The 13,157-nt window shown below is 36.2% G+C and overlaps 1 protein-coding gene across 1 annotated transcript in view; it reads left to right on the top strand.

Moving 5' to 3' along the window:
- Prp18 (pre-mRNA processing factor 18) overlaps window positions 1-10,629 on the top strand; it is a 34,952-nt gene extending 24,323 nt beyond the window's left edge. The window contains exons 6-7 of the mRNA XM_081756301.1: window positions 4,581-4,793; window positions 8,353-10,629. Coding sequence (XP_081612427.1) covers window positions 4,581-4,793; window positions 8,353-8,619 — 480 coding nt within the window. The 3' untranslated portion in view covers window positions 8,620-10,629. The remainder of the gene's footprint in view (window positions 1-4,580; window positions 4,794-8,352) is intronic.
- Window positions 10,630-13,157: the final 2,528 nt, after the last annotated feature.

The following is a 13,157-nucleotide window of genomic DNA, read 5'->3' as shown; positions in this document are numbered from 1 at the left end:
TTTAGCGTATTAACACATTTATTGTTATCGTTCTCGTGTAGGTAAATGGTTAGTGTATGTGTTTGGTGTGTGTGATTACATTTTCGATTCTGCGGTTGGGGCAAGAATTTTCGATTTTAATCTATCGTCATGAGATAGTTTGAGAGCTGTCTGAATAACGTTAGTGAACTCAAGTCTAGAACCCAGACTAATAGCGATGTGCTGACCACACATTACCCAGTAAAGACCATTATTAGTGTTACAGCCCACTAAGATGGCTGATATATATATATATATATATATATATATATATAATTATTATTTCTTAGTAAAATTTTACTTTAGAACTTATTAGTAATGAAACAAATGGTATACCGCTCGAAAAGAAAGCCAAGTCTGGGCCTGCACTAGCTTCTAATCTGATTTTCACGAAGCTTTGCACCCCTTATAAACAATGCAGACTGCAGTGTAGAAATGTTGCCAACTAATTAAACAAAAAAATGTTATATGCAATTTTGTGCTAAGAAATGGATAAACAAACTGAAGGGGGGAAACAATGAGATTAAAAACAAAATGGCATGGGCTTGTGATAGGAGAATCAGGAACCATTTTCTCTTGTTTGTAGTGGCGTACGCACTGCTCTCCTGAATCTTTGAACTACTATGTAAACGCATACACGCACCAGGAGGAAGAAGGGCAGAACGCTTAATTTCTTCTACCATTGTAAATTACAACTAAAACTTACTATCCCCACTCCTAACGTTTCCTCTAGCTGAGAATCTGCCTAAAATGTTAGGATTCAGAGCCACTATTACATGATGACTTAGTGTTCCTACTAGCAGATCTATGGTTGGATGGATGGATTAAAGTTTATCGCCCCCTTCAACAATAAGGTTCTATGAGATTTGGACCTACAGCCGAACGAGTGATTCGAACTACATGAATTTCCTTCGGAAATCGAACGCGGGTCTCCCGCCCGACGACGAGTGCGCGGATCATATAGCAACAAAGGAGTTAATTATCAGATTTAGAAACATGTGCAGTTGTACTCACGACTTCTGTTCAAAATTGAGGTCTTGGGGGGCCGCGGTGGCTCAGTGGTAGAGCGTTCACCTCTGGCACATGGGGTTCCTGGTTCGATTCCAGCTCGCGCCAAATGAACCTTGTGGTGGACAAACACCGTGTGCGTGGGTTTCCTCTAGGTCCTTCAGTTTCTTCCCACTTTCTTCATTCCACCACTTCATTCATGTTTTCATCACCACAGTCTCCTTTAGCCTAGCCTGCATAATCGTGGGACGTAAAACTCAAAAGATTTTATTTAATTTCATTTTAAAATTGAGCTCCTTGTACGTTTCCTTTACAGTCGAGCGATTGTTTGGAACAAGCAATTGTTCATTCTCCAAGAACTTGAAAACTACTGAGTTTACTTATTTATTGAATAGAGAATTTATCATTTTATTTCCTTTGTTATATGCAATAAAATACCTATAAAATATATTTTGAATCCTCGTGACTTATCCTTTCATTTGATATCTAACAGAAAAGTTATGTCATAAACTAATATCAGTCATGAGAGTATGATGACTCTACCGACATCCAAGAAACTTTTTAGTTTCTACTTAGGAATAGACATATTATTTAACATGCACATATTACCTTCTCTTACTTTCACTGCAGCCAGAAAAAAATAAGACTCAAAAGTTATGAATATTCCTATTCAATATTATAAAAATTCTTAAATGTTGAAGATTCCTTTGTACATTATTTCATTTCTGGCACCGAATATTCGGTTTTTGCATCTTTTAAATGGTCATTTATTCTGATCGCATTTTAAAAAAGCGATATACAAATTATAACTGAAAAAATTAGCCTCATATTACTTCGTAATGAATCACTAAAACAGGTTTTATCCTCTTTAATTTCTCTCTATACCCTTACTCTCTTTCTTTTTCTTAATTCACTATTTCCTCATCTCTAATGAAAGGTCAAACAAAGATCTGAAATACTATAAGGAACTTATTATCTTCAATAAGAACAGCGAGTTCACTTGATTTCTCTTTTTCATTTTCTTAGCCCATTTTCATGAAATGACACAACTGTTTGACAACCATTCTTTGTGAAAAACTGAAAAATAACTATGAGTTAGCAACATTGAAAATGACACTAATAACAGTTTATTCTTCCATGAGCAAATAGTACACAACAAATGCAATGTATTGTGGTAATTAATGTATTGTTAAGGCACAGTAAGAACATTTAGGATCCGACTCAAAGTATGTATCTATATGGGATCGAAATCTTGAACCAAAGTCGAATTTGTAAGGGAAAACTGTTACAACAAATGACAAAACACACGAAGTGCGCGCTACAATTAAAAGATGTCGCCCAAGGAAGCCAGCAGGTTACATGCTGCTCCGAGTTATTCTATTAAACACAAACAAGACAAACCCGTAAGTGCAGAAGAAAAGCAAATACTTTACCAAACGATATCAACGTTGTTCAATTCACTTGAAGAAAATTAAGACCTATAGTAGTTAATTTTCATGTTCTCATAGAATATTTATTTACTTACTTTGTAGTACTGAAGTTAGTATTTGTACATTCGCATGTTATACAATGTAAGAAAGCACATCAATAAATTGAACTTAAGGGGGAAAAGTACCATCTGTTTTTCATGGATATGGGTAACGATTTAGGTAATAGATGAAAAAGAAACAATCTCCCATAATGATAAATATGCTTGCAGTAACATACCAGCACCATCTCTTTATCGTTCAGTTGATAATTTGACATAACTCATTGTAATTTCATCTATAATTACAGTTTGGAGGAAAATAACAATGTTCAGTTGCTCTTAAAGAAGGGTGGATTATATAGTATTGGGTATTTTTCCCTGTATCACGGCAATGGTGTGAGAGTGAGACGAGTAATGCACATCGCAGTAGCAGAAATACATGCACGTGCTACAGCAGAAATATTGCGGGAAACAGATGAAACAATTTACTCTTCACCAATCAGCAAATAGTCGTGCGCGCAGTGATACAACATCAAGTTACGCGGTTTGTTTTTGAAAGATGCAAAGGACTGTGAAAAACGCTTTAGGTAACTGTTGTAATTTTTTTTTCATAGCACTATATTGTTATAAGATGACGTTCAATTTTTTTTTCTCTCTCTCTCTTAGCTTAACGTTTTATAGTTATGCACCGAGGCAAAGGGAAACGGTGATAAGGAGATGATGTTGATAATGTAATGAAGAAAGTGGGAGAAAACAGGAAAACCGCGAGAAAACCTACGCATACAGTGTTTGCCCACCACGAAGCCCGCTTAGAACTTAAAAATTTCGTGAGGAACTGTGGCCCCGTGGTTACGAGAGTACTATTTCTGTTGAGAGGGATCTCTGATTTCATCTCAGGCCATGGAAGGTTTTATTAGACAAACCATGTACATGGGTTTTCGTAAGATTATCTCGTTTCCTGCCACACGTCATTCGAGCAGTTCCTGTATAATTATCCACTTTAATTAATTTCGTCTTTTTTATCATCTAGGGCATAGTCGTGGGACGTAAAACTACAGAATTTATTTCCTTTTAGCTTTCATTATTCATGTACTACAAATTTAAGGATAAACTTAAAATATATAAATCTCAGGTTTATGTAAAAGGTACTCCTCTGGAGTTGATAGTGTTAAACGTAAGACTAACAAAAGCTGAGGTGGACTGGCTGCGAGGTAGTGATGTTGGGAGGATACCGTACCATTTGATCGGATCGGAGAGGGGGGAGGAGGATTATGTCATTTATATATGTCGTTATAGACATTTCGTATTATATCTATAACCACATACGATTTTTAATAATAATACAGGGTGGCGCGGAGCCAACTGACACATTTCAAAGTTTAATATTGCGCAGGCGCGATAACTTGGATTGGGTTGCTGCTGGGAGATGGAAAGTGGATAGGATGCCATTTCATAAGAACCTGCAAAAGTTACAATGGGCCTTTAGCGTAATATCAAGTAACAGTGAAATGTCTTAACAATGTCTGCACTTTAATGACTGACTTCGTTTCGTATTAAGTACGAAGACAGAAAACACATTGTTTAATCTCCAACGATGCCCATGTTAGCCGTTATGGTATTTCTATAAAATCCATCCTATTCTCTTCTAATCTTTTACCCATAACCCACTCCAAGGTATCGTGCCTGCGCAATATTTAACTTCGAAATGTGTCAGTCGGCTCTGCACCACTCTATATAAGAATTTTGAAATAAGGATACTGCAAACAAAAGTACTGTTTTAGTATGATGATGTTTGGTTACAAAAGACAAACGCCGCATCCCTGCAATATATATCTATATGTAATTTCAAGTTGGCCAACCTTGCACGCGTCGTGAGAGATTATTAAAAATGATGATTCACAAGATATACTAATTAGTTTGTGTAATATTGTAAGCAAATAATGTTAACATTTCAGGGAAATTTGTACCGGCGGATCAGTCCACTCCTAAACGAAACAATTCAGACTGAATTACTTATAGTGATAATATTTTTGTTTGTTTGTCACCTTTCTTGTAGCATAAAGAAATCATATATTTTTCTTCCCAGTTTTTGCTGCAAATGTGGGGTAATCAACTAAACAGTCGGACAGCCTCTGAGAAAATGAGTGTCAAAGGCAAACTAGCTTCGGCTACGTACACTCAAACGCAAGTATATCTCAAACCTTTGTTTAGAAAATTAAAGACGAAGTCTCTACCTGATGATATCCTGGACAGCTTAACAGAGATTATCAAACATCTTTTGGAAAGAGATTATATAATGGTAGGTATAATATTTACTTTATATGTAGTACTATTTGTTGGTAATTGGCATTTTCTTTCTTCTTTCTTTCAGTGAGTCATAAAAATTATTAAGAGTTCCAATACTTCTAAGTTTTTGAGCACTCGCCATTAACATTGGAAAGTGTTGGAAGTCAGTGAGGGAAAAATTCGTAACCCGAGATTTTAAGGGTTGAGGAATTGTTGCCGAAAAACTGTTTTAATATTTTAACCAGTGTATGAGGAAGGATCAGAAACTAAGGTTACAAGGCCGATATTTCTGAATTTTCATTTGTTAGAGGAATGAGGAGTGTGTGGTAATTTTAATATATTGAGTTGGCAACTGTGCAGTTTCAGTCACCCGCCACCTACGGCGCTAGCTGTAGGTAACACAAATGGCGACTTGTTTGGAAAACTGGTCTCTCAAAGAAGTCCACTAAGTTATTCGATTTCGCGGGCCAAATATTTAACCCATTACCCGCCAAAACACTTGTATCGTTGTTAATGTCATAAAATGTGTTTATTCATAACTGTGTGAGATATAAAGACGCAAAATTAGTGTTAAAATAGAAATAGCCGATATAGTTCAGGAAATACAACCCGTCCCATTTTTGGGACAATGGCAGAATACGTAAGCATTTTATATTTGTATTTCACAAACGTCCTTGAAATTGGGAAATTTATGAAATTGTTCCAAATGAATACACATTTGCACACTTATTTGTTTTACATACATGTAATTCTAAATTACTTTATTGTTATCCTAAAGGAGTTTGTACACTTATATTGCACTTATCTTTATGCATTTGTTAGTTCATCTCCGTTATGATTCCGTTTCACAATGAGAATTTCATTTTCTTAATCAAATCTATGGTCCATGAAACCACGTTTTGTTTCTTTCTCCATCTGATTGCTGTTCATCGAAGGGCAGGAATCGATCTCATCACTATCTTACTTTTCTAATAAATTCACAATTTCACCAACTGTGAGGGCAGGCTTATACAATGTCAGTGTTCTACGAAATACAACCTTCGTTACTTACCACTAGCATCTAATAATATCTTTAGAATTACCAATATTGGATAAGACTAAATTATAACTCACATAGGAAACAATACTAACGTAACCAGCAAATGTCCCAATTTTGGGACGCTTGAAATAAATATATGAGAAATTTAACTAAATGCATTTATGTTGCATAGCAGACGATCATATTACTTTGAGATACATGTTGTCATAGAACAAACGTTATTTTATTGAATATGCGGTACAAATATTACGCTAAATCGGAAAAAAGCTTGCACAGCTGAAAAATGCAAATTCGACATAACGTGGCGCCATATCTTGGCCATCGTATTATTAAAAGTTTGCAAGTAACTTCTGTATCATGCAGAAGAGACTAAACAAATGAAAGGAAATGAAATATTTGAAGAATATCTTTCCAAAAACTTTCAAAAAATAGTAAAAAAGAACCGTCCCAAAAAAGGGACAATGGCTGATAATGGGTTAACCGCAGCTGGTAGAAGTTTACGGAGAAACTGTAATGTCTCGGCAGCATGTCACAGAATGGTGTGGAAAGTTTGCGGCTGGTACATCACCACATAGCTGAAGCAGTTTCGCTGGGACATTATTGATCACCCTCACTACAGTCCGCACCTCGCTCCAAGCTACTTCCACCTGTTCCCACACTTGAAGGAGCACCTAGGAGGCCGTCACTTCGCTTCAGACGAGGAGGTGAAACACTTCGTGACAACGTGGAGGAACACGTAGGATAGAATTTTTACCAGGAAGGAATCTTCAGACTCATCCCACGATGCGATAAGTGCCTCAAAAGATATGGAAACTATGTCGAAAAATAACCTAATGTATGTACTATCTGTTGGCTGTATTGATTATATGATATATTGTATACATGTTTCACTTCAGGCTTTGGAACCTTACTTTTCGATCACTTCTCGTAATTACATATTCTAATCTTAGTCGTCATACCTATAATTTAGTTAAACATAATGCGACAAGGGAGTTTTTGTGTTCATTTAATATTATGATGTGTTCAAGATAAATTAAATTTGCTACAATTTTTCTATACACGATATGCAGATGGTTATTATAATAACGGAGACCTAAAATATGTGATGTAGTAACACTGAGGATGCATGTACAGCGTCTTGCAGTTATTAATGATATGTTAGGTGTTTTTGTCTCTACTACGTGAGGAGGAGTAGAACGAAGGCGTGTTTCGAAACGAGCAGACGATGGTAATGCAAAATCTGAAAAATCTCTGAGTTTGAAAGAGGTCAAATCGTAGGTGAGAAGCTAGTTGGCGCAAGTCTAAGGTTTTATGTATGTCGCGAGGAACAGTGTCCAATGTGGTAACAACTTACGGAGTATGTGACAAAACAATATCGGCGAATAGGCAAAAGACAAGCCTCAGTGACAGAGATCACCAAATATTAAAGAGGGGGATTGTTCGAGGATCGTAGAGCGACTGCGAGAACAGTGACTACGGAACTAAATGAATACCTGAAAAAGCATGTTGCAACAATTACAGTCCGATGCTAATTGCATAACCTGAATATCCATGGTCGAATTGCGATCTCCAAATCGCTGTTCATTGCCAACAGTGTTTTAGCACGAAGAAAATGGTGCCAAGAACAGCAAGATAGATCGCTTGTGATTTGAAGTGCATAATACGGTATGGTACAATGTGGTTTCTTTCTCCTGTTTCAACAGGCCGTGTTTTTGTGACGGACACCCTTTTTATACTACAACACTCCTGGTCCACTCAATCTCCAGACCTCAGCATTATTGCCCGTCCCACTGGTCTAGTGGCTATCGCGTCCGCTTTTGTTGTATGTAGTCCCAGGTTCGATTTCCTGTGTAAGAGCACAAAAAATTAAACTAATTTCATAATCATATTAACAAAAGGAGGAAACAACCGATTTTTAACATACCAAATTCTCTGTAGGTGCGAATTCGAGTGAAAAAGTGCAGACTGGACCGGAACTTGAATCCGGGATCTTCGGTGTATCGTGCCAATACGTTAACCATTATGCCATCTAGTCCACTTGCAGAACCGCCATATACTCTCCATACCCTTCTTTCACTCAGACCACACGGTTTGTACCACATCTTCCAGTTGTGCATGGACAATCCAATGTTCATATTCACAACACCTCTGACGCTTGACGGTTGTATTATTATTATATTGACAAAAGGAGGAAACAACCAATTTTTAACACACCAAATCATCTATAAGTGAGAATTGGCTCATATTCTGTCATATATACATAAATTGTTAATTTCTTGAGCATAAAAACATCCTTAAAATACTTGGGAGGATAAAGAGAAGCATTGAAGAACTGTGTTTAAAATGTACTTGTAGAAATTTTCTCTCCCAAATATCTAGAATTGTATTACTTAAGTAGGGTCTCAAAATGACCCCTCTGTATTTCATGTGCAAAGGGATAAATAGGTAATTTGATAGACTATAGTTAAACATTACAGCTGTGATGCTTGTGATAGTTCTCTGCTATTTGACAATCCTTCATATTTGTTTACAGGCGAACGACGCATATCTTCAGATGGCAATTGGAAATGCCCCGTGGCCTATTGGGGTGACTATGGTTGGTATCCACGCTCGAACTGGGCGAGAGAAAATCTTCTCGAAGAACGTGGCCCATGTGATGAATGATGAAACCCAAAGAAAATACATCCAGGCACTAAAAAGACTGATGACCAAATGCCAGCAATACTTCCCAACAGACCCATCAAGATGCGTTGAATATGCAGCGTTCGGGAGATCTTTGGCAGACCCGGGAAGTGTATAAAGTGGAAGTGAATCGGCGGAGAAAGAAAAAAAAAAACCTATTCGTTTTTCAAAACTATATCTTCATGAAACAATGGAGTACACGCTGTCCCCCCTCCCTTTTTTTTTTAAACAAAATCTGATGTATCAAAGCATGCTGAGATGGATATGGGCAGAAGAATTCTTAAGTATATTCGAACACAATTCCAGTTGTTCATAACTAAAATATCATGCTTTTAGTCTTGGTATAGTGTACTCTGATCAAATAAGGTTATTTAAGATATTGGCAATATCTTGGATCGTCAATTTTTTGGTTTATAAGAGGAATTATTTCCTTTCTCGTTCTTTCTTTGTTCGTTGAAATGGATGGTATAGTGTTGGCCTAAATATAGTGAAATACTTTTAGTATAAAAACAGTTCTGTACAAACCATACCGTATTATGATCAGAACCTAACTTTTATTTTATACACACACGACTGTACCATCTGTATCACTCTCCTGCTATACCGTTGTGTGACTTATCAAGCACCGACGTACTTAAGAAATATGTAATGCGTCATGTAATGGTTCGATTTGATTGACACCTAAAATTTATTACGAGGGTTGGTCATTATATTGTAAGCATAAAGGTGGCGCAACGATCGTGGGATGATGAAACTCGATGAAACAATTGCATTGAACTTTCTTATCATAAAAACAAAAGTGGAAGACGCTCGTTCGGTTGTAGTAAAGTGCGGAAATTGATACCTAGCAATGTCTGCGGAAGCTGCACGACAATGCTCCTGTCCACAGAGCCGCCAGTGCGAATACTAGCTTCTTCATTCACTTTATTCTGCAGATTCTCCTCCCTACTCTATTCCCTCTGGAGAATAGGGTGGGTTGACAAGAAACTAAGGTCAGCACTGGTGAATATCAGCTTTTGTATACATCCCTGGGTATCATCGTTTCGTCACTCAGCGACAATTCATCGTCAACGGTATGGAGTTTCGTCATTCAACGATTGATGCCACGTGTAGGCTTAGAATATAATAAACGCCCCTAGCCCTTTTGGGATTTTTGGTACGAATTTTTATCATTGAGTTGTGTTTAAACGCTTATTAAGCTCACATAACACGTATTGAACTTTATTTTTATTATTATTATTATTATTATTATTATTATTATTATTATTATTATTATTGGTCAAGTCAAGCGTGGACCAAAGAACACCCCAGATGCCTTTTGGAACCGGATGGTCAACTTGGCGGCGCCAAGTGGGGGCGTAGGAGCGTGACTTTTTTTTCTTAAGGAAAATTTCAAAACTTTTTCACACCCTTCGTTTTCAAGATGTCAGATTGAAATTTTGCACATGGATTGTGTGCACCTTTGATTTTTTTTTAATTTATTTTTAAGATTCCTACGTGAACGCGGACCCGGGGCCCGAGGGGCGCAAATATTTGAAGGGTTTTTTTTTTTTTTTCAGAAAAATTACGTTTTCCTCGATTTTTCCGTGTCTGGTAACCAAGCGAGTGTTACCATGAGAAAAGATGCTCTATTCTGAAGAAAGAAAAAAAAAACGAAGTATGAACCATGATCCTACGATAAATAGTAAGGAAGCAGTAGCTGTTTGACTGAAAGTCTAAAATTTACGTCAAAGTGGAAATCCCAAAAGGGCTAGTAATGTATTTTGAAGATATGTGTGACATTTCTCGTGGGTATTTTTTATTTTTCCATTAAAATCATCTCAAAAACATGTGTGAGTTTTATATTCAAAATCGTTCTATACATTCAGGCCAATACGGTAATTTCAGTATTCTGATTTTCCCCTATACTGTCACTTTAATGTTCCTTGCTTACTAAAATCGAATTTAAATTGTATATAAATAAACAATAATATTTATATATTGTATATAATTTATATGACATTGATGTTAGTTTCGATAATTAAAAAAAAAAAAAAGTACAAAGCGAAGAAAATGTAGGTAAACATGTGAGAAAATTGTAAGAAAAGTGTGAACATTAAAACCTCAGTTCATTTAAAAAAAAAAAAAACGTATAAAACAATGAAATTAAAGATCAAAGATGGCAACAATAATTAACAGTCTGTAGATTTGAAAGATTCAATGAATGTGATATGAACTGATAATCATAACTACTACAGTTTCATATAAACTAAATGAATCGCTGTGGAGTTAAACTTCGATCTGTTCACCTTGGATGTGAGAATAAGTGTATATAAGAGGCCATACTAGTGACAATTTGTTGATTGTCAGAGATTATGAGGAATCATCAAATTAAATCAATCCATTTATGTTCTACAAGTGAAGAAATAAATTTACCAACTCGTATAGAGATTTGTTCAAAAAGTATCCGATTTTAATTCATAAAAAATGTTTATTCCGATACCACCTCTTCTCCCATTGGTTCTCTCATCGTTAGAAGCAGCGCTAGAATGCCTGTTTTGGGATTGCGCGCAGCTGGTCCGCCGCATTCTGCATAAAGTCTTCTCTAGAATGAAATCTGGTTTCTTTCGTGGCCTATTTCAGCTTGGGGAGAAAGCCAGAAATCATACAGAGCCATGTCAGACGTGTAGAGAGACTGACCAAGCACAGGTTTGCTGTGTTTAGCCAGGAAAGTTGAAACGGTTGTACCACTCCTTTGTATATGCGGTGCCCATTGCTTTGTCTCCGAAGCCCTGTCGACTCTTGCGGATCGTTTCCAGTTGGGACTTTCTAAGCTTGACACAAAATTGAATGTAGTAGCGTTGTTCAGGTTTTTCAGTATTGTCAAAAAAAAAAAAAAAAATCCACGTCATTCACTTACACTTCGTCACTCATCGGCGATTTGGGGCTTCTAACTGCATCTGCAGGCTGGCAGATTAGGATCACGTACGTACGTGCATCAAACACGCCACCCTAACTAGATTGTTTTCGAAAGGAAAAAAAAAAGTTGGATAATTTTTGAACAAACCTCGCATATGGACGAGAATTAAAACGTTATGTTCCTGTTAGCTTCGCAACAATCTGATTATTAGCGATTATGAGATAATAGATGTAATGATAAACATGGCAGAAGACTAAAATAATACGGAAAAACGTACATATAACAGTATTTCCATCATAAAGCTCTAATGGTAAGTAAGGTTCAAACGCGAGATTTTTTATTTTATTTTAAACCTGACTCATTGATCCAGTGTGTTAAGGTTTTATTTACCTATTATTTTATGAAAACGTAAGTATTTATATAGGTATGATAAAATATGAATATGAATTAGAATAGAAAACTGAAAGATTGAGAAATAATTGCATATTTTTCAGTTACTTTTTTTTTTTTTTTTTTGTATATAGTCATACACCGGTTGTGTTTGACAGTAAGTAGTATACATAATTGTAAAATATTTATATACATAATTATTTTAATCAGCGAAATGTTAAATATTTCTTTATTATTCTTGATACAATAAATGTAAATAGGAAAATCTTACTTGACTTTTCTTTGTTGGCATATATATATAGTAGTCTTCGGCTAGCTGGGGAACTTCGTCCCCATACCCTCGTATCAGATTTCAGCCTTTGCTTCCGTTTTTCGCACGGCAAGAATATGTTTATGGGTCAATCCATGCAAAGTGATCGAGGAAAAAGAAAAATTGCCGCTCGACCTTTTCAAAAAAAAAAAAAATCTAATTTTTTCATGAATGTCTATCCTATGTCAAAGTACTTTAAAACCACAATTAATTATTTTTTACATCATCCCATAGCGACGCAACGGCTGCAGCCATTTTGCGTTTTTTTTTTCTTTCTTCAATTTTAGGCGTTTACGTTGTTTTGAATATCTCAGCATGTATTTGTCCTAACAGATTGAAAATTGATGGACGTCTCCAACTGGTGCAGAGCTAAAAGTTTGATCTCTTAACAGTTTTGCCTACAACAATTTGAAGGGGGTGAAATCAGGGCCTACAGTAGCAGCAATTTTGGACATTGAAAACATGTTTGGGAAGAGGAAACAACTGACGTAGAGGTCTGAATTTGTGTGTGCATGTAGTCCGGGATCATAAGTTAATATACAAAAATTTACAGACCTGTATTTGCTCCCAAAGATCTGGAAAAAAAATCGTAAAGTTGGGGAATTATCTCAATTTAGCATATTTCACTGTCCAATATCCAATGGGTCTGGATAAAAAAATCTGATATTTTGGGAGTAGTTAGTCCTTTAGTATACTATAGCACACAACAAAGCACGTTTTGTGTTTTTGAGCAGAAGGGATATTAAAAAATGAGGTCATACTCTAGATGTTTTGTTCATAAAATCTATTTGAAATTTGTTGTGAAGTAAAATAAAGTAGGATGAATGGTTAGTCCAGTCAAGGCTCTCAGGCTCATTTCTTTCCTCTAGTTGTAACACTGTCTTATCAACCCACAGCAGCACTGGTGAAGAATGCCGCTATCAGCAGAAGGCGAGGAAACTGAAAATGCACCCTTGACAAAAAAGTCCGTAAGTATTCCTTGCTCTTGCTGCTTGCTATATCAATGATACTCAACCATGTTTATTATTGTTTTAACTGGCAAGTCATGCAGTAGACT

Source organism: Thermobia domestica, chromosome 4, assembly GCF_964235325.1.
Source record: "Thermobia domestica chromosome 4, izTheDome1.hap1.1, whole genome shotgun sequence".
NCBI classification, from domain to species: Eukaryota; Metazoa; Arthropoda; class Insecta; order Zygentoma; family Lepismatidae; genus Thermobia; species Thermobia domestica.
Note: the sequence above shows the minus strand (reverse complement) of the source record. Positions and strands in the feature narration are given on the sequence as shown.